The 25,729-nt window shown below is 41.7% G+C and overlaps 1 protein-coding gene across 1 annotated transcript in view; it reads right to left on the reverse strand.

Annotated features, from left to right (window-relative positions):
- Positions 1 to 18,732: 18,732 nt before the first annotated feature.
- Positions 18,733 to 25,729, reverse strand: part of pigg (phosphatidylinositol glycan anchor biosynthesis class G (EMM blood group)) — a 123,287-nt gene continuing 116,290 nt past the window's right edge. The window contains exon 13 of the mRNA XM_034092573.2: positions 18,733 to 23,874. Coding sequence (XP_033948464.1) covers positions 23,652 to 23,874 — 223 coding nt within the window. The 3' untranslated portion in view covers positions 18,733 to 23,651. The remainder of the gene's footprint in view (positions 23,875 to 25,729) is intronic.

Consider the following 25,729-nt stretch of genomic DNA (forward strand, 5'->3'; position numbering starts at 1 on the left):
TTTTTGTGTGTGAAAGGAGCTGGTGCATTGAAGCGATGTTGCTTATATTACATATTCTTTACTCACGGAAAGCGGTCGGACATTCAGTAACTGAAGTCGAAATAATATGCAGAGAAGATGAGGCATCTTTGGTTTTGCTTGGCTGCCTCTGAATTGGATCTTGCAGAGACTTCATGTGGTATAAATAAATCTGAAATATAGACGGTGGTGGTACATGGAAACCCAGTCTGCGATGTTGCTGTGATCGCCATATTAAATCACTGGGACTTTAGCACTGGCTTTGTTTGCGTGGGGAGGTATTGGAGCGAAGGTGGCTTCCCTTTTTCCATTTTCCAGTTGATTGTCGGCTAAGCTAAGCAGAGAGAGAGAGATGTCCAGGATGCACAAGCTCTGTTTACATATATAATCATTGAAATGTAACAATGGTTTTAACCATTGTTACATGACCTCTCATTCACACTGTTACAAAAGGCGACTGAATTGTACACTATTAAACGATGATCGATTCTGTGAAACAATCTCTAAAGCTATCGATGATTTCCTTATAACCAATATGTCTGATGGGATCACCATCTCTTCTGTGGGAGACGTTAAAAGCTGTGATCCGAGGAGAGACTATCTCTTACTCTGCAAGGCAAAACAAAATGGAAAAAGCAAAAACAGTTAGAACTTTTAGGCAGTATAGCTAAACTAGATGGCCAACTCTCAACATGTCCATCCCCTGAACTAGATAAGGAAAGGCAACATCTTCAGATGGACTACAATTTACTTTCAACGCAAGAGACTGGGAAATTGCTCTTAAGATCGCGTGGATTTCAGTATGAACATGGGGAGAAAGCGGGTCGTCTCCTTGCACACCAAATTAAGAGCCAGTCGGTTTCCCAACAAATTAAACAAATACGGACCCCTACTCGTGAACTCACAACAATCCCATCTGTTATCAAGGACACCTTTAAAACCTTTTACTCCGGACTATACGCCTCACAAGCCCCTGTCGAAAATGCGGACAGAACAAAATTCTTGGATGATCTGGAATTTCCGTCCATAACACCGGCTCAGGAGGGTGAGTTGGATCAACCTCTAAAGCCTAGTGAAATAGCTGATTCGATCAGGTTGATCCAGAGTGGCAAGTCCCCGGGCCCAGACGGTTATCCAATTGAGTTTTATAAACAATTTATTGATAAATTGACCCCCCTTCTTTTGAGAATGTTCGAGGACTCTCTGGACCGGGGAACGTTGCCACAAACTCTGACTGAGGCAGTAATTATTAAAACCAGGCAAGGATAATTCTGAATGTAGCTCCTATCGCCCCATCTCCCTTCTGAATGTGGACTATAAGATCCTGGCTAAAATACTAGCCATACGCCTTGAATCAGTCACGCCAAACATCATATCATTAAACCAAACTGGGTTTATGAAAGGCTGATACTCCTTCTCCAACATCCGTCGCCTTCTCAACATCCTCCTCTCTCCCGCATCCAAGGAGACACCAGAGGTGGTGGTCTCATTGGAGGCAGAGAAAGCGTTCGACAGGGTGGAGTGGGGCTTTCTATTTGAGTTCCTTAAGAGGTTCTGCCTTGGATCCTAATTTGTGTCATGGATAGCATTGTTATACTCTTCACCCAAGGCTTCAGTGAGTACTAACGGGATAAGTTCTCAATATGTTACACTAGGTAGAGGTACTCGCCAAGGTTGCCCTCTAAGCCCGTTACTATTCGCTATGGCAATCGAACCACTATCAATTGCGCTTAAATCGGCCAGCTTTACACAAGGAATTACCAGATATGGCTCTGAACACATACTCTCGTTATACGCTGACGATTTACTATTGTTCATTTCTAACCCTATATCTACCATTCCTCAGATAATAGATCTGTTAACCCGATTCGGAACCTTCTCAGGGTACAAGCTACACTTTTCCAAGAGTGAGTGTTTCCCCGTAAATGACCTGGCCCTTCAGATCCCCGATAGACTCTTCACCTTCAAGATGTCTAGGAGTAATTTTAAGTATTTAGGCGTGAATATAAGTGGAAAACTCTCAGACCTTTACAAAGATAACGTCCCACCACTAATTGACAAGCTCAAATATGATTTGGAAAGGTGGAATAATTTACATTTAACTATCGCTGGGAGGGTAAACTGTATCAAAATGAACGTTCTCCCTCGCTTTCTGTACCTCTGTCAATGTCTGCCAGTCTTCCTACCAAAATCACTTTTTCGTAAAATAGACAAACTAATCTCCTCTTTTTTAATGGCAAGGGAAGACACCTAGAATTAGGAAAGAGCTTTTACAAAGGCATAGATCTACAGGAGGATTAGCACTTCCAAATATAAGACACTACTATTGGGCAGCCAATATCCACAAAGTAATTCTATGGACTAAGGAACTAACAAGTTGGTGTGAGCTTGAAGCCAAATCCTGTCCTAATACCTCACGCTTGGCTTTGCTTACATCTACATTACCCAGAAGGCCAACTCAATATTCGAATAACCCGATTGTTGTTTCCACCCTAAGAATTTGGTCCCAATTCAGAAAGGCTCATGGACTCTGCGGATCCTCTATACATAGTCCCATTCGCAACAACCATCTCTTTCTCCCCCCTTACACTGATGGGGCCTTCTCTATGTGGCAGAGAGTAGGTCTTATCAGAGTAAGGGACCTTTACATTAACAATGTTTTCGGTAGCTTTAGCCAACTCTCTGACAAATGTTGCCTTCCAAGCACTCATCTATTTCGCTACTTCCAGGTCCGAAACTGGGTTAAACTAAACAACCCTTCCTTCCCCAATATCCCTCCGGATTCAATAATTGACTAAATTCTGGACTCTAACAATCGAAAAAGGTCTGATTTCAAGAATTTACAATTCCGTCTCCCGTCTCACAGAAACATCGCTTGGTCAAATCAAACAACATTGGGAAGAGGAACTAGTCCAAGCTATAGATGATGAGGTGTGGGATGGCGCATTAGCGAGAGTGAACAATAGTACGTCCTGTGCCAGGCTCAATCTTATACAACTCAAAGTTGTCCACCGTATCTATTACACCAACTCTAAACTCTCCAAAATGTACCCAAATGTTACGGACACCTGTAACAGATGCCACATGTCACCAGCAAACATGACTCATATGTTTTGGTCTTGTCCTCGCCTACAAGGATGCTGGACAAGCATTTTCAAACACCTTACTGAGGCCTTGGGCGTGGTATTGACACCATGTGCAGAAACTGCCATTTTTGGAGTACTACCTGGCCACCGAATGTTGAAGAGGAAAACTAAAGACAGTATAGCCTTTGCATCTATCTTAGCACGTAGAAGAATACTCCTAGAATGGAAATCTTCTATACCGCCTAAAGCATCTCTATGGCTTAAAGATTTAATGTTGTACCTGAACTTGGAGAAGATTAAATATATCCTGAGGGGCGTCTCAAAACTATTTGAATCTGTCTGGGGCTCTATGATAGCCTACATAGCTGAACTTAAGACACTACATTAAGGAGAAAGAGGGGGAACTACGAATGTATGTGTATGTTTGTTTTTATTTTTTATATTAATTTTAATTTTTTTATTTATTTGTTCTGTCTTTGTATACATGTATGTATGTAGGTACGTGTATGTATGTGCATGTGTACATGTGGGTATACATTATGTGAGTATATGGGTACAAGTATTACTGTTACTATTCTTTATTCCCTTATCTATACATTTTCTTTTAATATTATCTTCTATATTACTTTAACCTATACAGGTATCTATTTTATTTAGTTGGTTATTTATTTTACTAGCTAGGACCGGGAGGGGGGGAAAGGGGAAAAATATATGCCACATCGTCTCTGTTTCCCTGTAAGCCTAACGATACAAATGCATTCTGTCTACCTTCGGCTAGCGATCTCCCTTTCACATAAAAGCCCTAGATATATATACAATGAATCACTGCCTACCAGAGAGAATCTTATGAGAGGCAATTCAACATAATAGCTTATAGTATACCTCAGGTAGTTATATTATGCATATACCCTGAGTTTTCAAAAACAACAGCGAGAGAAAGACGAACTCACAGAATCTAATCATCCAGTAGAGAACAATATATATTAATATAGAGTTTATTTATATACAAACCTGTTACAACGGCCCAACACATTTCCTGTGGTTTCAGAACCAACTTGACGAAAACAGCGGCAACAGCATTATAAGTGTCCCAGCATTTGCAACGTGTGGTTGATGCAGTGCATGTTGAGTTAAGATGGTAAATGTTTTGTAAATTGTGCAAATGTGTCATCAAGTTGGTGAAAACTGTTTCTCCATTTTCATGTGTTTTGGCACAGTTGGGTTTATATAGTTGCATCAGTTCTTCGCTTCTCCTAATCCAAATGTTTTGGACCGTGAAATGCTTTTACACCTGTCGGCCACCGTACATATCACCCTTAGAAAATATAAAACAATACAATAGACGCATTGAACAGGCAGTATTCACAAGATGTGCGTCAGTGTTTACTTCTGATGGGCGTTAGAGGGGTTAGAGGAGCCTTGCATCGTGCATCTTTTCATGACAATCCACCTGTTGACCTTTCTGTTCACATGAAAACTTCATTTTGAAAATGGAGCTTAAAAGAACACTTATTCAATATCAAAACAGCTTTGAAATGCCATTGTCAGGGAGTATCTGTAAGTGTATGAACTGTGCCTCCAAAGAAAGCTCGTGAAATATATGAACAGGTCCTGCTGTTTCAGACGCAGCTCATAATGATGAGTAATTGCACATTTGTAAAAAGCAAAGACATGTCAGGTTGTAATGTAGGGCAGTGTATTATCTTAAGATCTTGTGCTGTCTTTTCTCTTTCGTCCCGGTGGCTGATGCTTTGTTGGATAGCAGAGCTGCATTAGTGTAATGACAGCCCCCAGCGCTGGTCACACAAAGTAAGAAAGCGCTGAGTCGCTTCTTTAGGTTCCTCACTGTGAGGATTCTGAGGGAGGGTTTCAGCTCAACTGATGACTCTGCAGATATTTGGATGAGTGATGTACGTGGACAGAAGAGTGCAGCTGACGGAGGAAGGGAGATTTAAAAAAAGTGTTTGGTGCTACGCGAGACAGATAGCTCATTAACGCGCGTAATAATGTTCTTAATGATCTCATTAGGAAGCCGCTCACATAGAAAGAATACCAGTTGTGCTGCTGAGCAAACATTAAAGACTCACACGCACATATCATGCATTACATTGGCTTGTTTCAATCGGCCAAGCTAAATGATCTAATTTGGTTGCTGCTCACACAGAAAGAATAACTGTCGTGCTGCTGAGAGAAAGACAAAAGGCAGGTTGTTTTCTCCCATCTGCATACTTGTCCGAATGTATGTCAAGGACAAAACCTGCCGGTCCAAACTTATGGAAAGAAAAACGAAATCAATACCCCCTAAAAGCCTTTCATTAAACACATATCCATTTGTCTGTGCAGCTGCCAGGAAAAGTTGTGTCTGGAAAAGCTCCAGTGGTTTTTAAAAGCCAACACTGGGCCTTTCCGGACAGACATGTGGTTCGTTACCTAGGTGTGAGCTTCTACGCCATTAGTGCCAGATCCTGCTTCGTAGGGTACAGACGTTTTTCCTCAGCAGGAGCAACAGTGTTATGACTGAATGCACAATGAAAGCCTAAAAAAGGTTATTTGTGAATCACAATCACAAGACACTGATACCCTGATGCTGTTTGCTTTTAAAAACATCATCTATGAGGTTGGTGTCAGTGGACTTGTATGAACTTAAAGAGGCCCTATTATGCTTTTTGGGGTTTACCTTCCCTGTAGTGTGTTATATAGGTTTTAGTCTATGGTTTTAGTGCATGTAAATGGTCTGCAAAGGCTACAATCCTTGAAGTTGATTTATCTGCGCCATCTTGAGTAGCGTCCCAGTGGCCTTATTTGTGCCGGAGGATCGAGGAGCATACGGAGTGATAACGGAGGAGCGATAATCGAGGAACTACCAGACCATCCTCCGGTGAAAACCTCAGACACTCGCCCCGCCCCCTTACTGTGTATCGCTCACTGATTGGACGATGCAGCGCATGCACTGATCTGGCTGCTGTCAGACGATCAGCTGTGCTTCAAATAGTGTTTATTTTGATAATGGATTAATTTAATAATGACTTTGAAGATGAATCATTTAGTCTATTCAATGAGAAAATGCAATGTCTGAATAAAGGTGAAGTCTTTAAATATATTTTCTATTGGGCTTAAACATACCCAAAGTTAATCTACAAAACAGAGAAAAGAACAGATCTTAAGTCATTAGAAGCTGGAACCAGAGGATGTCTGGCTTTTAAGGGATTACAACATATATTTAAACAATTAATCCGTTTTTCCAAATCCCAACACAAGGTCTACCTACGATTTATTGAACCAGTGTTTATCTGCTGATAACTGTGAGAGGATTAACAAGACGGACGAGAAGTCCTTAAAGTGCGATGTAATATCGTTACAGCTAATGCATCTCCATGACTTCATCCACAGATTAGGATGTGATTGAAAACAGTTTCCAGTCATCATGACCTTTAATGTGAATGTGAATGATCGTGACTCCGACCACGCAGGTGCAGATGATGCTGCAGGAAGTTGTCGGTTGATGGGCAGTGATTTAATGATTACAGCTAAGTGCAGGCTATTTTCTATTCAGTATACTATTACATATAAATGTATTACTGTATCAACCTATAGTTGATAAGAAACCTCCTACCTACCGAAACATCATGTTTGAATGATAGAACTTTATAGTGTGTATCACAAACAACCTTCACTGTTAAAAGGATGAAATACTTTGTATAAGAGGAGAACAAGTTCTATTGACCTCCTGCTGGTTGCCCAAAAGTGTTGATGAGTGGATGACTGAGCAAACATTCCCTCATGACCGACCTGCAGCTGGATCTGTGGATTTAAATCGTCTCATCTCACACTGCCGCCTGCTGAATTACTAATAATGAAAACTTTTCCCCGCTGTTGATGTATAATTATTTATTTTTTTGACTCAGTGTGACCCACTCCCTGCGGCAGATGTCTGTTTCTCCGTGAGTCTGCCAGCAATATGAGCACAGAAAGGTGTTTTCTATTGTCGCAAAACTCCTGGCAAGTTTGTTCACGCACTTTTCAACACTGGAAATTTGAATGTCAATGGGATTGCTGAGAGTGGAGTTTCTTACCTCAAACTTCTCCAAGAGACACACTGGTATATTATTCAGGAGCCATTATGTTAGGGCCAGAGAGAAGTCTGCACATATAATGACAACAAAATACAGAATATGGAGCTCAGGGTGTATAGTGGCTGTCAACCGATTGGAAAGTCGATGGTTTGATACCCAGCCTCTGCATCAACATGACAATGTGTTTTTGGGCAAGACACTTAACTGCTCCAGATGGCCAGCAGTGTGTGCTGGGGAATGGTAGTTTCCTTGGTTCATGGCAGCCTCTGCCTCTGTGTGAATGTGTGTGAATGGTGACTTGTATACGCACAAGCCCTTTGACGGGTCGCAATGACCTGTATATAAATGCAGCCCATTTACCATTCCAAATGACCTCTAACAGGACACAATCTAATGGGGTTAACAAGCAGCTTTACTGCCTCGTAAAGTCAAGCCAGTAGTCATTTCATGCAAACAGCAAGTGTTCCCTTCCAGGCTTCTTAACAACCGAGCAGAGCTTTAGTGAGCTGGACTCCTCTCAGCAGCTTGGAGCAGAGAGTGAGATGGGGTCTGAGCCACCGAGAGAGCTGCGCGTCGATCAATAGCTCCTGCAGTGGCTGTGTTTTCAGAGCCAGCCAGCTCTAAACTTGCAATAACCTCTTTGGCTCGCTGCCATCTGCCACTTAGCAGACAACTGCTGGAGCATCAAAAGAGCTGCGGGTGCAGCTGAGGTGAGCTCGCTTTCACACGGACAGCTTCAACTCAAAAGGCTCAAATGTGGTCCTCCAGCTGCTTTACTCCTGCAATTAGTTTCTGCTGGACGGGCGGCCATTAGTCCTCCTCACTGAGGAAGACACATGTGTTTTTACAGTAGACATTTCCTACATTACAGGTGTGGTTCGATACCCAACTGCATTTCGGAAGAAGGGGAAAGGAGGGCCTGAGGAAACTCACTCCACAATCTTTCGTTGTTAAACGAGATTCTGCAGGTGAGTTGATCAAACACGCGTTCTCCGGACTCATCAAGTCACTCAGAAGGGCTGGGCAACGAAAAAGTTGTTATCATTAAGCCTACAAGCTTTTATTATTATTATCAGGCTATTATTATTATTATTATTATTATTATTATTATTTCATCATTGTTATTATCTTTGTTGTTGCTTCATAAGGTCAAACTTGCCTAACATTCGTTTTTTTTTTGTATTATCCTTAAAGGAATGGTATGCTCATGACACTCATTTTTAAATAATTATCATCCGATAAAACAGACCAGTCTCTGCCAGTCTTTCTTTTTTTTTTTTTAATCCGATGACATTATCAGTGATTTTAAACTGATTATATATCGAAATAACATCAACACTGTGGGCGCCGCCATTTTCCGGACGTGACGTAAACCATGCCATATTGATACTGTAGTTTCTCTCTTCAAATATGCCTCACTGTATCGCGAAATATTGCCACAATTCTGATAGGAACAATCCACGGAATGCTTAGTTCCGTCTGTTGCCAAAAGGTAAGCGTAAGAAGTACATTCAGAGGCAGTGGCTAGCGAAATGTGGCCGGCCCGAACCGAAAGATTCACAGGCTCATGTATGCAGCGAACATTTCACATTTCCGGACGACTACTCTGAGAGTATGATAAAACATAACATGGGATTTATGGAACAACCATTACTTAATGGAGATGCAGTACCATCGGTCTTTCTGGTGTCATCACCGACCAGGACACCAGTTCGGCCAGTAGAGAAATCGCCCTCTGCAAGTGTGAAGCGACGGAGGAGCAGAAGTAGTGCTCGGAGTAAGAATAAGGTATGTTATAGCGCATTTCCATTGCAGCGGCTAGCCCCGTTTTAACGTCCTTTAGCGTCCAGGCCAGGACAGTTTTTGGTGGCCTTTCCATATAGCGTAGTACCGGCTAGTGTGTATTTTCCCCCAGTTTTTTCCGGCCCCTTAAAATCGTGATTCTATGGCCAGGGACAACGAAGCTGAGTATGCTAAACTAGAGAGGGAATCGCTAGCAAGGGTGGTACTACATGCATACATATAGTATCTTATATCATCTTCCTATTATACACACATGCATTTCCAAACATTTGGACTACCTATGTTGCAAATGTATTATCTCTTCAATTTACACACGGCATCTATTGCACGTCTGTCCGTCCTGGGAGAGGGATCCCTCCTCTGTTGCTCTCCCTGAGGTTTCTCCCATGTTCCCTTTAAACTGGGGGTTTTCTTCGGAAGTTTTTCCTTGTACGATGTGAGGGTCTACGGACAGAGGGTGTCGTATTGTCATACTGATAAAACATCAAAACTTCTTCCTCTGCTGACGAGTCCGAACTCAAATATTCAGCCATGTTTCCGTGTGTTGACAAAGTGAACGCATGGATGACGTCACGACCATCACGTGACTACTGAAAATGGCAAAAATGGCGGCGGCCAGATGGAATATAAAGGTTTTGATAAAAAAGAGCTATAAAATCATTATTTACCGGGGAATATCGCTGATTTCTTCAGGGTATGGTTTAAACATAATGTTTCACTAAATACTGAAGTTTTGATTAATTATCTAATGAGTGGACCATTCCTTTAAGGACATTTATGTGAATTTTCAGTGACTTACATACTATGTGGGCCATAATAATATGTGAGACATTTTCGTTTTCTTGGACCTTGATGTGAAGTTAAGATTTGTGATAAGCTTTAGGTATTGCAATTTCACACGTGTACAAAAGTATAGCTTAATTCAACTGATGAGTGCTATATGAATAAATGTAAGTGATGTGATGCAAGTAGTTCTTGGCCACTTTCATTTTTTCAAAGTAGCTCTCAGATGAAGAAAGGTTGGAGACCCCTGATTTAGATGGATTGGGAGAATGTCATATGGTCAGATGAAACCAAAATAGAACTTTTTGGTAAAAACTCAACTAGACGTGTTTGGAGGAGAAAGAATGCTGAGTTACATCCAAAGAACACCATACCTACTATGAAACATGGGGGTGGAAACATCATGCTTTGGGGCTGTTTTTCTGCAAAGGGACCAGGACGACTGATCCGTGTAAAGGAAAGAATGAATGGGGCCATGTATCGTGAGATTTTGAGTGACAACCTCCTTCCATCAGCAAGGGCATTGAAGATGAAACGTGGCTGGGTCTTTCAGCATGACAATGATCCCAAACACACCGCCCGGGCAACGAAGGAGTGGCTTCGTAAGAAGCATTTCAAGGTCCTGGAGTGGCCTAGCCAGTCTCCAGATCTCAACCCCATAGAAAATCTTTGGAGGGAGTTGAAAGTCTGTGTTGCCCAGCGACAGCCCCAAAACATCACTGCTCTAGAGGAGATCTGCATGGAGGAATGGGCCAAAAATACCAGCAACAGTGTGTGAAAATCTTGTGAAGACTTACAGAAAACGTTTGACCTCTGTCATTGCCAACAAAGGGTATATAACAAAGTATTGAGATGAACTTTTGTTATTGACCAAATAATTATTTTCCACCATAATTTGCAAATAAATTCTTTAAAAATCAGACAATGTAATTGTCTTTTTTTTTTTTCTCATTTTGTCTCTCATAGTTGAGGTATACCTAGGATGAAAATTACAGGCCTCTCATCTTTTTAAGTGGGAGAACTTGCACAATTGGTGGCTGACTAAATATAAAAACACAATATGGAATTTATGTTGAAAGTAACTACATTCCAAATGACAAAAAAATAGTTGAGTAAAAATTACAATATGTTCCTCTGTGCTGTTGTGGAGTAGAAGTGAAAAGTGGAGGAATATGTTCATATTTAAGTAAAGTCCCTTAAAGGTCCCCTATTATACTGTTTTTCATCAGGTCTCAGATATATACAAAACATGTCTCTGAAGAGTTTGGCTCCAAACACCAAACAGGTCATTGCAGCATCCCATAATCCCCTCTGTTTCAGCCCTGTTTCAAAAGTGCTGATTCTCTGTCTGTTACTTTAGATTAAAATAAGTAGCCCCTCCCCACGCCCCTCTGAGAGATATTTGGTTAAAAGAACACAATGGTGCTCTAGGAGGAGATTCAGGTGATATGGTGGGAGGGGGGTACCTTGGTTGGGGATTGGCTAATTACACTAACAATGGCTATGTTACATGTAACCAGTCAAGAGACAGGGTTCTGCCAGTAGGGGTTAATGGTTACACAAGCCAAAAAATCGTTATGACATCATAAAGTGGCCAAAATCTGATCAGCTGATTTTCTGACAGGTTTTTATATAAAAGGATCAGGACAAAAAGTGAGCAAATCTTTTTTCCTGAAACTTTCAGAATCTATTTACACAGAGGGGACACATGTTGATGTAGAAAAGACATGAACAAGTGGATTTGCATAATAGGTGACCTTTAAGATGATACCTTAGTACAGTACTTACTTGAGTGACGGTACATCCTTCATCGTCCTGGGTCTGCCCCAGGGCCTTCTCACAGTGTGACCTGATCAGAAAGCGGACCCCCTCTCCTCCTCTCTTCCTGCTGCAGCCATGTGTCACAGACAGACAGACTTCCCTCTCCACAGAGGGTCCGGGCAGAACCCTGCCTCCTGCGGGGTCTGTCGCTCTGCTGGAACCAGAAGTCACTCGGCTCGTAGTTGTACATTTCTCTACAACACGGTGGTTGTTTTGCACACTTGATTGCTATCACTTAAGTCTAATGCTGCTTTCCAGAAAACTGAGAAATAGAAGTACCAAAAAAGGCAAGTTGAGCGCCACTCAAAGGTGGACTTGATCAATTGGGGCAAATCCATGAATTAGAAAACAATTGTGTCTAATCTGACACAATTGAAGCTCAACGTTCTACAAAAGACAATGTTAAAAGTATGGGCATGTATTTAGGTCAAATAATACAAAGCATTAAGTAAAAGCTATTCTGCAGATAAAAGGCTACAGTAAACCCTTACTAATGTTGCTATTGCAATTGTTTGCTAACATGTTGACATATAGGAACTTAATAGACAACGATACTCCATTTTAAAGGGGAAAGGAAACACCATGCAGCTATAATATTCCGGTAGTTTATTCATTTTACAATGGATATTGATCGTAATATTTATTGTATATCATATTACTCGCCAAAAGAAAATTAATTATCCGCCGGCCGGGTGGGGAATTCCAGGACCAGGCCGCTGCCATTAGGGGAGTCCCAAATGGTGACGTCACTGTGTGGGTCCTCGCTCCGGGTATCCATACCGGCAGTGTTGCCAACTTGGCGACTTTCTCGTTACATTTGGTGGCTTTCCAAACCCTCCGGCTACTTATTTTTGTCAAAAGCGACTAACGACTAATCTAACGACTTGTAATGGTGTTATTAGGGACTTTTCTGGTGTTTGGAGACTCACGTATTGTTCTGCAGTTAACGAGCTGCCGTGAGCCCCTCAGCCCTCCCATAGTACTCACAGGCGCGCAGACTCACAGTTGCCTCCCGCAGCAGCTTCGCTGCAGTCAGAGCAGAGAGGAGACAGCCACACTCTCCCGCGTCGAGACAGCTTCAGTCACTTAACCACCTCGTCCACTGTGTGTGTGCCTCTCTGACTGTGACAAGCTAAACATCCACGTAAGTCATCGTGTCACAGTCTAAACTGTATTCACAAAAGTACAGAAAGGAGTGGGAATCAAATCCTGAGTTTAAAGGATGGTTGAAGACATTTATTGGAGATGGCTCACGGGCCAACACATCCTCACTCCCAGGTCGGCCTATGTTGACGTTATGTCAAGTCCCCTGTGTCGGCTTTTCCCAACGCAAGGGGGGGGGGCCTTAGCGTCCATTTTCAACGCAAGGGGGGTGCCCTTAGCGTCCATTTTCAGCTTTCCGGGATGTCCATATGCTTCTATGGACGCTCATGGAAGCACGGCATTCGTTTGTGTCGACTGCCCTTAAAGGCAATGTGAGCGTCCATTCTCATTGGATAACGGAGAATTGTACACCCGGAAGTAAGTATTCCCCTTACTGTCGATTGATTTTACAGTGATATATGCACTACTCATCGACTAAAAAACACCAGATTATCCTTGTTAATTACACAACATTGATTGGTTTAAATTGTGTGCAATGCTTTTGTATTTTCCCCCTTCGATTCGGAGAAACAAATATTTTTTCGGAGTAAAGGATGGCAGAAGACACTACACTACCCAGAATCCCCAGCTATCGTTTGGACTACACCATGTGCTCTGTTTGACAAACCCCGTGATAGTCCTCAAGCTCTGTGATTGGAGAGTGTGCTCCGAGGGTTACTGAGCCTCGAACAGCACTTGAAATGGGATGGAACCACGGCAGACTGTCCAAAACTGGATTTGAACGGGTCCACCGCGTCCCCCCCTCCCCCACCCCGTCCCCCGAACTACACATGCTGGCTATTCTGATTCGCAACATGTTCTCTATCTATGGCACGTCTCTACTGGGAGTTGTAGTTTTAAAAGACGTTTTCGTATTTCCCATAATAATAAATTGCCAGTATTAAACTGTGTACATCCCTGGAGGTTTAGGGGATAGGAAACACTCAAATTTAAAACATATAATTAATAAATGGGTGAAAATTGCGTGTGCCCATAATGGGCAGCATTAATATATATACACACATGCCAAGGTTAGAAGAGCTTTATTTAACAGTTGGTCTTATGTTTGTGACCCCTCCTGTTGTTAATTGATAACATTACATTACATTAATTGATACGCCTGAAACATGCACTTGTCAAGGTTCAGAGGCACATTTTGCAAATATGGCAGTAGCCATCGATCATCTTAAGATAAGATATACTTTATTGATCCCAAGTTGGAACATTTGCATTACATCAGCATGTGTAACAGTTAAATATGCAGTGGTGTTTATTTGTAAATCATTTAGTATAATCACACAAATTCTGTGTTTTATATTTAACACATTATTGATTGTTCAACACCTGACAAGGCCAGAGATGAAATATCTCCTATAAGAGTATAATACATTATTTATAATATCAGTTAAAATAAGTGCTTCAACATAGTTAACATTGCTGGAGGTATGCACTATAGTTGTGTAGGCCTATATGATATGTCAACAAACCTTAGAAAATCTTGAAATATTGAAAGGGATGTGCAAAATAGTCATTATATACAGTCTTTAATGAACTATTAGTAGAGAATAACGAGTAATGAATATACTTTATAGGGATCCTATTAATATCTAATAATAAAAATAATGAAATTCAATAACATGCTTTAACCACTAGGTTAAATCAGCTGTGCACCTTTATGGTGTAAATACAGCCTATCTACCAATTGGATCAAATATAAAAGTCAGCCGAATTAGTGTTGATACTGCAAGGAGACGTATTGTGTGAAAAGAAATGTAAGATGTTGTTTAATGGCTGATATATTTATGATCCACGTCACGTTTTCAGTTCCTCATGTTTGTCTAGAAGTCTTCTCATCAGGGCTCTATAAATACAGAACTACGGCAGATATGTAATATTTAATGCAGCCGAACCGTGTTTTACAATGCCGTTATGTGATGACTTTCAAAGAGAAAAGCAAGCACACTCGGAATAAAGTATTATTTTATTTTTTTTAAATGTTTTCGGTCTGTTTCCGGTATTTGTTAATGACGATGTGCTGTGAGATGTGAGACTGGAATTGCACAGGGGAAAATAACGATCTTTGTTAAACTAATACGTTTGCGCTGTGGACCAACACTATACATTGACGGGGAAGGGGGTTGCAATAAAGATAACACCATTAAACAGTTACACAACATAACAGCAATAATATCGATAGCAGCGTCCCTAGCAACCACCTTGGTAACAATGAAAACGTTATGGACGCAATTTCCTGAAGTAATCTTCGTAATAACTAGTAAACTAAAGATCATGTATATCCACTGCACACATAATCTGAAATAACAACTCATATTTCTCGCATCAAATGACATCAAAACGTATTTTAATGGCCAAACTAACATATTAAAATAGGCATTTTACACCGAGAATAAAACGAAGTTCGGACATGTTTTTTTTTCTTCTGCAGGGAGATATTTGAAGATCACGTGACGTCAAACAGAGCACATGGTGTAGTCCAAACGATAGCTGGGGATTCTGGGTAGTGTAGTGTCTTCTGCCATCCTTTACTCTGAAAAAATATTTGTTTCTCCGAATCGAAGGGGAAAAATACAAAAGCATTGCACACAATTTAAACCAATCAATATTGTGTAATTAACAAGGATAATCTGGTGTTTTTTAGTCGATGAGTAGTGCAGATATCACTGTAAAATCAATCGACAGTAAGGGGAATACTTACTTCCGGATGTACAATTCTCCGTTATCCAATGAGAATGGACGCTCACATTGCCTTTAAGGGCAGTCGACACAAACGAATGCCGTGCTTCCATGAGCGTCCATAGAAGCATATGGACATCCCGGAAAGCTGAAAATGGACGCTAAGGGCCCCCCCCTTGTGTTGGAAATGGACTCTAAGGCCCCCCCCCTTGCGTTGGAAAAAGCCGACACAGGGGACTTGACATAACGTCAACATAGGCCGACCTGGGAGTGAGGATGTGTTGCATACTATACTGCCTTTATTGTAATGGAGATTTCTACTAAAAACTATTTCTACTTTCTACTTTTTCTAATAAAGACATTTCTGATCAACTGTCATCTGGATTTACTCTGGTGGTTTCAAGTTTTGATCCTTGAAGGGGGTGGAACGTTATTTTACCGCCATTACATGATATGCAAATTGGGCGATGACGTCATTTAGGGACTTCTGGCGACTTTTCGGAAAGCCAATAGCTACTTTCCTTACTATGAAGTTGGCAACACTGCATACCGGAAGTCAACACAACGTAGCAGATATGGCAGCGATGGAGGAATTTTGCAATGAGATTTTTGACTATTCGTCGGGAGATGACACCTATCAACACTCCGTTTTGGGATATTTAAAACGTCTTTTGTTTGTCCTGAAAACGACATTTGAGAATACACACAGGCTATTTATAGATGATAAAACACCAGTAATACAATCTCAGGACTCTTCGATATGGCTTTGATTACAGGATCGTTTACTTTCAGTCAACAAATCCTTTGGAAAGACAAAAAACAACTATTCAATATCCTGCTTTACCGCGACCGCTATAACTGCCGAAGAAGAAGTCTATGACGCTATCGCGTAGAGCTACGTTCTTACGTAATGCGGAAGTGGGCGTGGTTAAATCTAAACTGGGTTGGAATAACGATAGACGCGTCCCGGACCGGCAAAAAGCGCGTTGCTCCACATCTTTCTGTTGTCTAGAGATGGAGCCCAGTAGCTGCGAAGCGATGACTCGTTTTTATGTCCGCTAACGGACATGATTTCTCTGGCCTCCAACCCTGCCTCCGCCAGCCGCTGTATGCAGGTGCTTCTGACGCAATGGTTTGTGTAACGCGTAGCAGTGCCAGGCTCTTCACTAATGCGGGTCATCATGGACCCCAGGCTGTTCACCCCCAAGGGCTCCATGCTATACCACACCGCATCCCCAGGCTTCACCGACTTCCTTGGATGGTGATAGAAAGCTTTGCTGATTCGGGCAGTGTTGATAGGTAGGCCTCGAACGAAGCTACCGGGCAAATGGCATTGCCCGGCTCCTCAAACATTGCCCCTCTCCTGTTCTGGCGCTCCCTGTCGTTGTGGCATTTATGATTTTTCGTTTCCTCGTTAAATGCCATCGTCACATATTTGGTGCCTTAATCACCACTTTACAAGCATCTTATGCACTTATGGTCAAATAAGTGCATTCACTCTTTTTTTTACAGTTAGTGAGATGAATGGCACTGCATGGAGTCCACCATAGAGGTGTATGCTGGAGTGTACCCACCTAGGTTCACTCTAATAGAGTCATTTAAATGTTGATCAGTCAGTCTTGTTCTGCTTTGTATTATTTTGTATTAATTTTTCTTTTTTTTGCGTGTTTATAAATTACCTCGAGGGCCAAACCAAATGGTCTCGCGGGCCGTATACGGCCCGGAGGCTCCCCACCTCTGCTATAATCGAGCGGCGAGCTACTGAAAAGCTGCCCGCGAGCTACCGGTAGCTCGCGATCGACGTGTTGGAGAGCCCTGATCTAAATGAACTTCAGACGGGCCTGGACATGTACTGGCTTAAGCAGGGGGACACGTCTGGCACTGCAGGATTTGAGTCCCTGGCGGCGTAGTGTGTTACTGATGGTAGCCTTTGTTACTTTGGTCCCAGCTCTCTGCAGGTCATTGACTAGGTCCCCCCGTGTGGTTCTGGGATCTTTGCTCACCGTTCTTGTGATCATTTTGACCCCACGGGGTGAGATCTTGCGTGGAGCCCCAGATCGAGGGAGATTACCAGTGGTCTTGTATGTCTTCCATTTTCTAATAATTGCTCCCACAGTTGATTTCTTCACACCAAGCTGCTTACCTAATGCAGATTCAGTCTTCCCAGCCTGGTGCAGGTCTACAATTGTGTTTCTGGTGTCCTTTGACAGCTCTTTGGTCTTGGCCATAGTGGAGTTTGGAGTGTGACTGTTTGAGGTTGTGGACAGGTGTCTTTTATACTGATAACTGTATTAATGGCACCTGTTTGAACACGTTAACGAGTGGAGGACAGAGGAGGCTCTTAAAGAAGAAGTTACAGGTCTGTGAGAGCCAGAAATCTTATTTTACCGAGGAATTTACCAATTAATTCATTAAAAATCCTACAATGTGATTTCCTGGATTCTTTCCCCCCATTCTGTCTCTCATAGTTGAAGTGTACCTAGGATGAACATTACAGGCCTCTCATCTTTTTAAGTGGGAGAACTTGCACAATTGGTGGCTGACTAAATGCTTTTTTGCCCCACTGTATGTGCCATTCCGCATAATGGATACTTTATTTTCACTAATTCATGTATATTTTGCTGACTCATGTTTACCTGAAATTGAATTTTTAAAGATTTTTTACGTAAATATACGATCCGAGTACTTTTCCACCACTGCATACATTCATGATAACATTACAAAAAATATATAAAAAAGTTAAAAGGACATGGTAAAAATATATCTGTGTGAAATAAAATGCAGAATGGGCTAATTTATTGATGCTTGCATCGACATTTTTGGACATTCTGGTTTAAAACTTGTTGAATTTAGCTCTTCAGGGCATCTTCACTTTGAAGGTTTTTGAGGAGAGACTATCACTCTGAAGTGAGCGCAGCATAAAACGACGAGTCCAGCTCCTGAAGGCATAACATAATTGTTTAGTGGGTGGATAGAAGGATGATACTAAATGATCATCCTCCTACAACTACAGCGTGCGTGGAGCTACGCTAGGTGCCCTTTCACAGATGGTTTCGTGTCCACTTTTTTACGGAGTCAGTAGGAAACTTTAACAAGGAGAAACTGCGGTGAAAAGTGGCTCATTTGTCAGCCGTCCTCCGGAGCAGACAGATGGAGCTCCAGCAAGGCTGCACCGAGCAGAAAGACAATTCAATGCGCAGACAATCACTAATAATACAGCATGAATTCTTATTAAAATTTCCCCTTTAAAGAATGTGAATGTCAGGGCTTTCTTTAGTTGTTACAGCTGAAAAATCACACAGAAATTCAAATTGTACGGTGTTGGAAATAATTTATTTCATTATTAAGCACATCAATAATTCAGGAGGAGTTGATTAATAATCATTCAGAGGAAAGTCATTCGTCACTTTTCTTCATTTGCAACAAAAAGGAAAAAAAAACAACAGATTATACAGTATAAAAAAAAAGGACAACATTAGCTGAAAACAGAAAACAATAATAGAAATACAAACACATAACAAGATAAATGGCCAAGAAACGAGGCGGGATATTGATACGAAGGCTGATAACCTGTCCACGACTCATTTCTACAAATTGGAGTTGAAAAAAACAACACAAAGATCAGTCCACCTTCCCTGGGATGTATAACGGCATCGGCAACACGTGTTTAAAGGTTCTCAACCATGTGGAAACTACAATTATTCTGATCCATTTCACAGCCTGGTGCTTTTTGGATATAGAGGAATGATTTCACAAAGGAAGCGCGGTCCCATCAGATTTGTGAGAAGCTGCTCGGAGGCTTCTTCTTGCACTGCTGCAGTCAGGATTTACTCCAGGAGGAAGACACAATTAAACTATGTAGAGACAGTATGCACCCGTCGTTATTACCCGATTGTTTCCCCTGTTCCATTGGTGTTCATTACAGTTTGAGCTATTCAGATGTATTCATATTCCATTGTCATGTAAATAAAACCCCTCTTTTGGCTCCTCTACTTGCACCTGACTGAGGCTCAGAGTCACTGTGGGAAGTGTAGACATCCTTCAATAAGTTCATGTCATGTCAAGAATGAATATAAGTGTAAATATGAATGGAAAAATAAAATAACCTGACAAATGCCCCTCAGAGACCCTCCAACTCCATCATCAGAAAACCAGAGGAACAACAAATCATATTGCTGGCCGCTGGCGCTGAATCTGCTGCCAACACCAAGACAAATGGTCGATGTAATGATATTATCAAACTCAGTGTCCCGAAGTACTTCACAAGTTTTCAAATGCCACCAAACTAAAGTGGAGTCACAGGTTTTGTTTTAGTAAGTTAGCTGATGAGATGCAGAGGGACGCTGATGTATCAAACATCATTTATCTCCAGTGCTTTAAAACAAGCAGAGCGCGATATGACGACATTCATTTATACTTTCAGAACAGAAGATCCATCCACCTCAAAAGATGTGATGCAGGTCATTTTAAATATGCTATGGATTAAAATGATATGAGAAACTGAGATATTATTGACACAAAGTTGAGTTTTGTATTATACGTCATCATAGTTTTCTATTTGGCTATAATTGGCTTAGGATGTTATTTTGCAAAGAAATGATGTTGGCTGAGAGAAAAGCAAAGTGACGTGAAGCATCCTAAACACTGATTATTATGGCCACGAGCTGTAACACTTGTGTCTGTCTAGTGTCTACACCCAATCTCACATTCTATTGGACCTAACAGCAAACATATTATCTATCTATTATAACAGGTTTTAAATATCCTATTTTTGTTGTACCATTAATGAGTCCTGATTCCTCTTAAAGGGCCGGTACAGACCTCATGGGATCAACAACTGCTTCTGTTTAAAGGCATTTCCAGCAACCAGCTTGGCTATAAAATAGCTGAGTCTCAATTCTCGGACTTCTTTGAATGTGAAGTATGTCAAATGACTCATGACGTTCAAAAAGTCAAGTGTTGTCTACTAAACTCACAATCAACAACCGCCATCTTGGCTATAGCGGAAGTTGTCGGACCAGCCGCGACTTCAGTTGCTCCGGTGAACACAGCAACATTCAGATCAAAGTTATACATCTGTGTATTTCTATATTTGATACTCGTACTTCTACACTAGTGTCGAATTAGAAGCCACCATTAATTTTATTGGGTGAATTGGGCAGTCAATAAATATTATAAACGATAACGTTAGCTATCTAGCTAGCCTCTGTTAGCTGATAGTTAGCTAGCTAGCTTACAGTGGAGATTGTCAATTCTGGTCAGGGCACAGCAGCAGTGTGGGATTTGAGACAACACTACCTCGAGATTCACACACTGTGTTCACACGGCATGGCGATGCAAGGACAGCGTCTACATTGAGACAGAGCCTCAACTAGTCTGATGATGCCACATTGTGACTTATAGGAGCTCATGTTGAACTGGCATGGTCAGATTAATTCCATAGCCGATACATTATGATCCACTATGATTCACTTTTCTGTGGGTATGCTCAAGGTCGAGGTTGTGCCTGTCAAGGTGAGTCACAGCAACTAGCAGCAAAACAAACAAGTGTGAGGCGCGCAGTAAACAATTCAGAAACTATCTGAACAGCAGCAGGTTTTTTTTCCACCCCATCCCCACTTTGGCAGCTGCATCTCCGCTGCACCTCGGGGGGATGTCAGTGATCCTAGCCCCGGGCGAGATGCTGCTTCAAGGCAGACAGCTCATCAAGGTGAGTGACAAGCATTGGGGCGGGAACCAACAATTGCCTTTTTCTGCCTCGAGGGGAGAAAGTTGCACACTGTGGCTCCAACAATAAATCTTTGCACTTGGCTATTTACCCCCCCCCCCCCCCTCTCAAAGGGTGATGATGTAAGAACTGGCAGGTTATAATCAGGAAGGAGCTTTGAAGTAGTCACAGCTGTTCATCGACATCAGGCAGACATGACTCCGCAAAATAGCTGCTGGGAGGGAGGTCGGGGCTTTTATTTTTGCTGCAATAAAACACTAGGACTGCACTACACTGTACAGGGGGGGCTATTTTTCAGAAATAAATGAAATGAATGGGTTTATGACATGAACGAAGTTTGAAGAGACATTTACATAATTCTTCACTGTAACTGCTGTTTGCATATTTCCATTTTCTCCGGAATTACTTTTGAGATAGAATCCAAGCAAGCAGTGAAATACTGTAGTAATACAGTACGATACTATCTTATAAATCATTAATGAGAGTGCGCCATTAATACTAAAAAAGCGACACCCTGCTCTTTTATGTCTTCCATCCAACTCTGTTGCCAGTAGTAACAAGAGCTAACTATTCAACTGTTTTTGTACGTTTTCTGAAATGTCATGTTTAAATATGAACATGGCCTTATGTAATGTTAACTAGCCTACATACCAAGTTAGTTAAATAAACACATAGGTATGTCACATGGATGTTTTTTTACACAGCCAACAGGGAAGCAAAATGGCCCAAAATTCTAAATTGGCCAGTGCTTGTAAGACAAGGTTTTTGCCTTAGTGTCTCACATTGACTAGAAAGGAAAAAGACAGAGCAAAGCAGCCACGTTAAAGTTAACCTGCACTGGATCCTGATCTCGTTTAGAATATTAAAGATCTTTTACAAGTAAATAGCTCTATGACCAATTATTTGTTATTTGATTATCCTAAGTCCTCTGTTGACAGTTTTTTTAATGCAATTTATCTCCTAAATACAATTGTTTAACTATGTTTTATTGTACTGTTATTTGCTGCCTAAAAACAGTACACCTGTATTTTTCATGAAATATTTTCCGATTTGTATTTATTGTAATTTTCTTTCATCACTTATTTGCCATATGTTAAGGTCATCCAACTACACTAACTTCAGGATTTGTATTCTTCTATATTCAAATATACATCATACTGAGCAGTGTGGGGAATATAGCAAACAATAGGAAAGTGTAGTGTGTGTGTGTGTGTGTGTGTGTGTGTGTGTGTGTGTGTGTGTGTGTGTGTGTGTGTAGTAGGTGAATGAATGAATAATGCCTCTCGACTGCCTTTATTTGTTTTATGAATGCATTAAGTTTAGTAAGAGATTTCTAATCTAGTTATTGCAGTAACAGCTTTGGCAGCCATGCATCTCATCAGATGGCTTGAAGTGAGAAACATGAACGTGTTAGTCTGATCTGAAAACATCCACAAATCTTTAGTTTGTGCATTACATGGACACACCCACTCACCTTCATATCAGTAGAAACGGAACAAATATTCACACAGACAAAGCTTTGTGTTTCAAAATCAATAAATAGGATTTAAAAAGAAACAGAAAAAAACATGATTTCACAAGAATATTTGAAAGGTTCTGAAGAGAAACAGTCCCATATTAAAGCCCCTGCTGTACCTCCACCACTGTATACCTTTACTTCACAGCAGACATGTTGACTTGTGCTACTACCAAACATTAGACCTATGTCCTCAAACTGCCATAAAGTGTATTTTAATATTATTTCCTTTGACCCAAATTCAGTTTTGATAATCACTGTCAAACATTTATTAATTTCCAGACGGTATCCCCCTCAAATGCCAAGTTCGGCCTGTTGTAGGTTATTAAAAAATGTAGGGGGATTTCTTTGTCTTCGATATGTTGCTATGACTTTGATGCACTTTTGTGAAAACCACAAAAGTAGTATCCATTTACCCCATTATGAGTTATAATCTGGTGAAATAAAGAGTGCATGATTGTATGCTGTATTGGCCGTTTTATCAAGTCCGTATGTCCTCTATTCAAAATACATATTGAGTTCAGGTGACTTTCAGCATTCTCTGCCACATTCATTAGAGCTGTGTGGATGCAGGTGCTCGCTAACAAGCTGAGCTGCATTATCACACACACATCACCCCGTGTTCACTACCCCCCAACACATGGTGCTCTCCATGTAACAACACAATATAGTCACAACATCGAACCTTGTAGTTGTCCGTACAGCAGTCCCTGAGGTAATATAACGTAAGCATATGTAAAAAAAAGGTTCCCTCTTTCAAAAATCTTGACGTAATTTCACTTTTATTCTTCATCCAACTTGGAAAATATTTAAACAAACGGCTCAAATACATTTTAAGTGCATTCCAAAGTATTTCTTGCGAACCAAAGGAAGGACCCTTTGTGAGCATCAGTAGTGTATCAGTCTGAAAGTCTTACATGTAGAATAGAGAGACTATTACTCAACTTTGTGACTCCCTGTAATGGAAGGACTGCGTGTTTGGCCCCCTAAGACTTACTGGCAGTGTGGCTCTGCTCCATGGTGTTGAAGAAGAGGCAGACCCCCGCAGTCAGCAGCAGGTGCATGGCCTCGTACAGTAATTTGGGTGAAAAGACGCTCCATATGAAGAGATGGTAGCGCAGAGTGGTCACCAGCACGATGTAGGCTGCAGCGGGCACAGACCTCAGCAGGGCCAGACAGTAGCAGCCATGGCCGACTGCAACCGGGCTCCTGCAGGGGGAGAGGACTCATCAGAGAGGAGGCAAAGCAGGACACTCGGTGAATAACTTCCTCAAAACTTCACGGGAACCAAGGTCACTCTAATCTGCTTTACGTGTTTTTCTTATGATCGGTAAAGCTGCAGATTGTTTGACGATTCAGAGCACATTTCCCCCGTATGCAAGTACCAGGGAGAAGCGTTCAATCCAATTATCATCTCTCAATAATACGGATTGCCTGCAAATTCAGATAGAGAAGTTAATGACTTAAAACCTGCATGATGGGATGGGGGATGGGATGAGATGGGATGAGATGGGATGGGATGGAGGGTGGGATGGGATGGAGGGTGGGAGAGAGGAGATTAGGAGAGGATGATGTAAAACCAAACACGCGAAGATACAAAGACTGGAACACAGCGTTTAGCTAAGCACGGGGAGGTTGTGAGTTGAAACAGGCAGCAGTCCCATCTGAGGGGGAGGAGCGGACAGAGGCAAGAGGAGTAGGAGACATGGGAAGGAGTCCAGGTTGGAGGTGGAAATACACACACACACACACACACACACACACACACACACACACACACACACACACACACACGCGCACACACACACACACACACACACACACACACACACACACACACACACACACACACACACACACACACACACACACACACACACACACACACACACACACACACACACACACACACACACACACACACACACACACACACACACACACACACACACACACACACACACACACACTCAGGGAGGGGGGACATGAGTCGATATGAATCGAATAAACACTATTACTAACCCATAACACTACATCTGTGTGCCAACAGTTTCTCTTCAAGCGCCCCTATTGTGCTTTTAGGGTATTTCCCTTTCCTGTAGTTTGTTATATAGCTTTTTGTGCATGTAAATGGTCTGCAAAGGCTAAAATCCTAAGTGTCTCTCCCACACACTCTCTCTCACCCCCCCCGACTGAAACGCCTCCATTGGACTCCTTTGTTCTCTTTCATAACATAGTGACATCACGATGTAACACTCGCACGTCTATTATTCTCTCAGTGGAGAAAGTGGTGACACATTCTATAATTCACAAGTTTGGAAAGGAATGAGTTGAGAAAGACTCTTGAGCTTGAAGACATTTTGAGAAATCATTTCACAAAATGATCAATCTGTAGAAAGGTCTGTGGAGAACTGAACTGCTCTGCCGTCAGACATGGGCAGAGGAACACAGTGTTAGAAGAGCAAATTGAAGGATAAATGGTCCCTGGAAATCCTCCACGAAAAACACTGAAATAAGATTTTGATGAAAGGCTCCGGTGTACATCTTATTTCAGGAATGCATTTCCATTTTGAGCTCACAAAGAAGCAGGAAGCCTTGAAAATCACTCTGTCTCCAAGGCAATCTCAAAGAGTGTCTTGGAAATCAAGGCTAAAATAGAAACTACATTTGTCGTTTGTGTTTCCGTCAGAATATCGGACACTTTGAAGACGGTTTTACTGATGGTAATTAGGTAAAGTGGTGTTTACGGGTCTCCTCTGATTGGTCAGTTTGAAGGTTTACAGTGCACTAAAAACAATGAAGAAACATTCTCTTTGCCTGAAGTAGAGTTTGAGTGTGTGGAGGGAGCCCGTCGGAGAGCTATCGATCAAAGTCCACTCCCAGCACTCGCCTTGTGGTCGAGCTGCTGATGGCGCACAGTGCATTCTTAATGAGCTCCTGAGCACCAGACGCTCTTACAGGTTCATCCGTCACCACGTCTGTGGAACCGAGCGTCATCATTATTTGTTATTTCATCTTTAGATACTCAGGAACATTTTCCTTGTTGTTGTTCGTCAAGAAATAC

This window comes from Pseudochaenichthys georgianus, chromosome 10 (genome assembly GCF_902827115.2).
Source record: "Pseudochaenichthys georgianus chromosome 10, fPseGeo1.2, whole genome shotgun sequence".
Classification (NCBI taxonomy): domain Eukaryota; kingdom Metazoa; phylum Chordata; class Actinopteri; order Perciformes; family Channichthyidae; genus Pseudochaenichthys; species Pseudochaenichthys georgianus.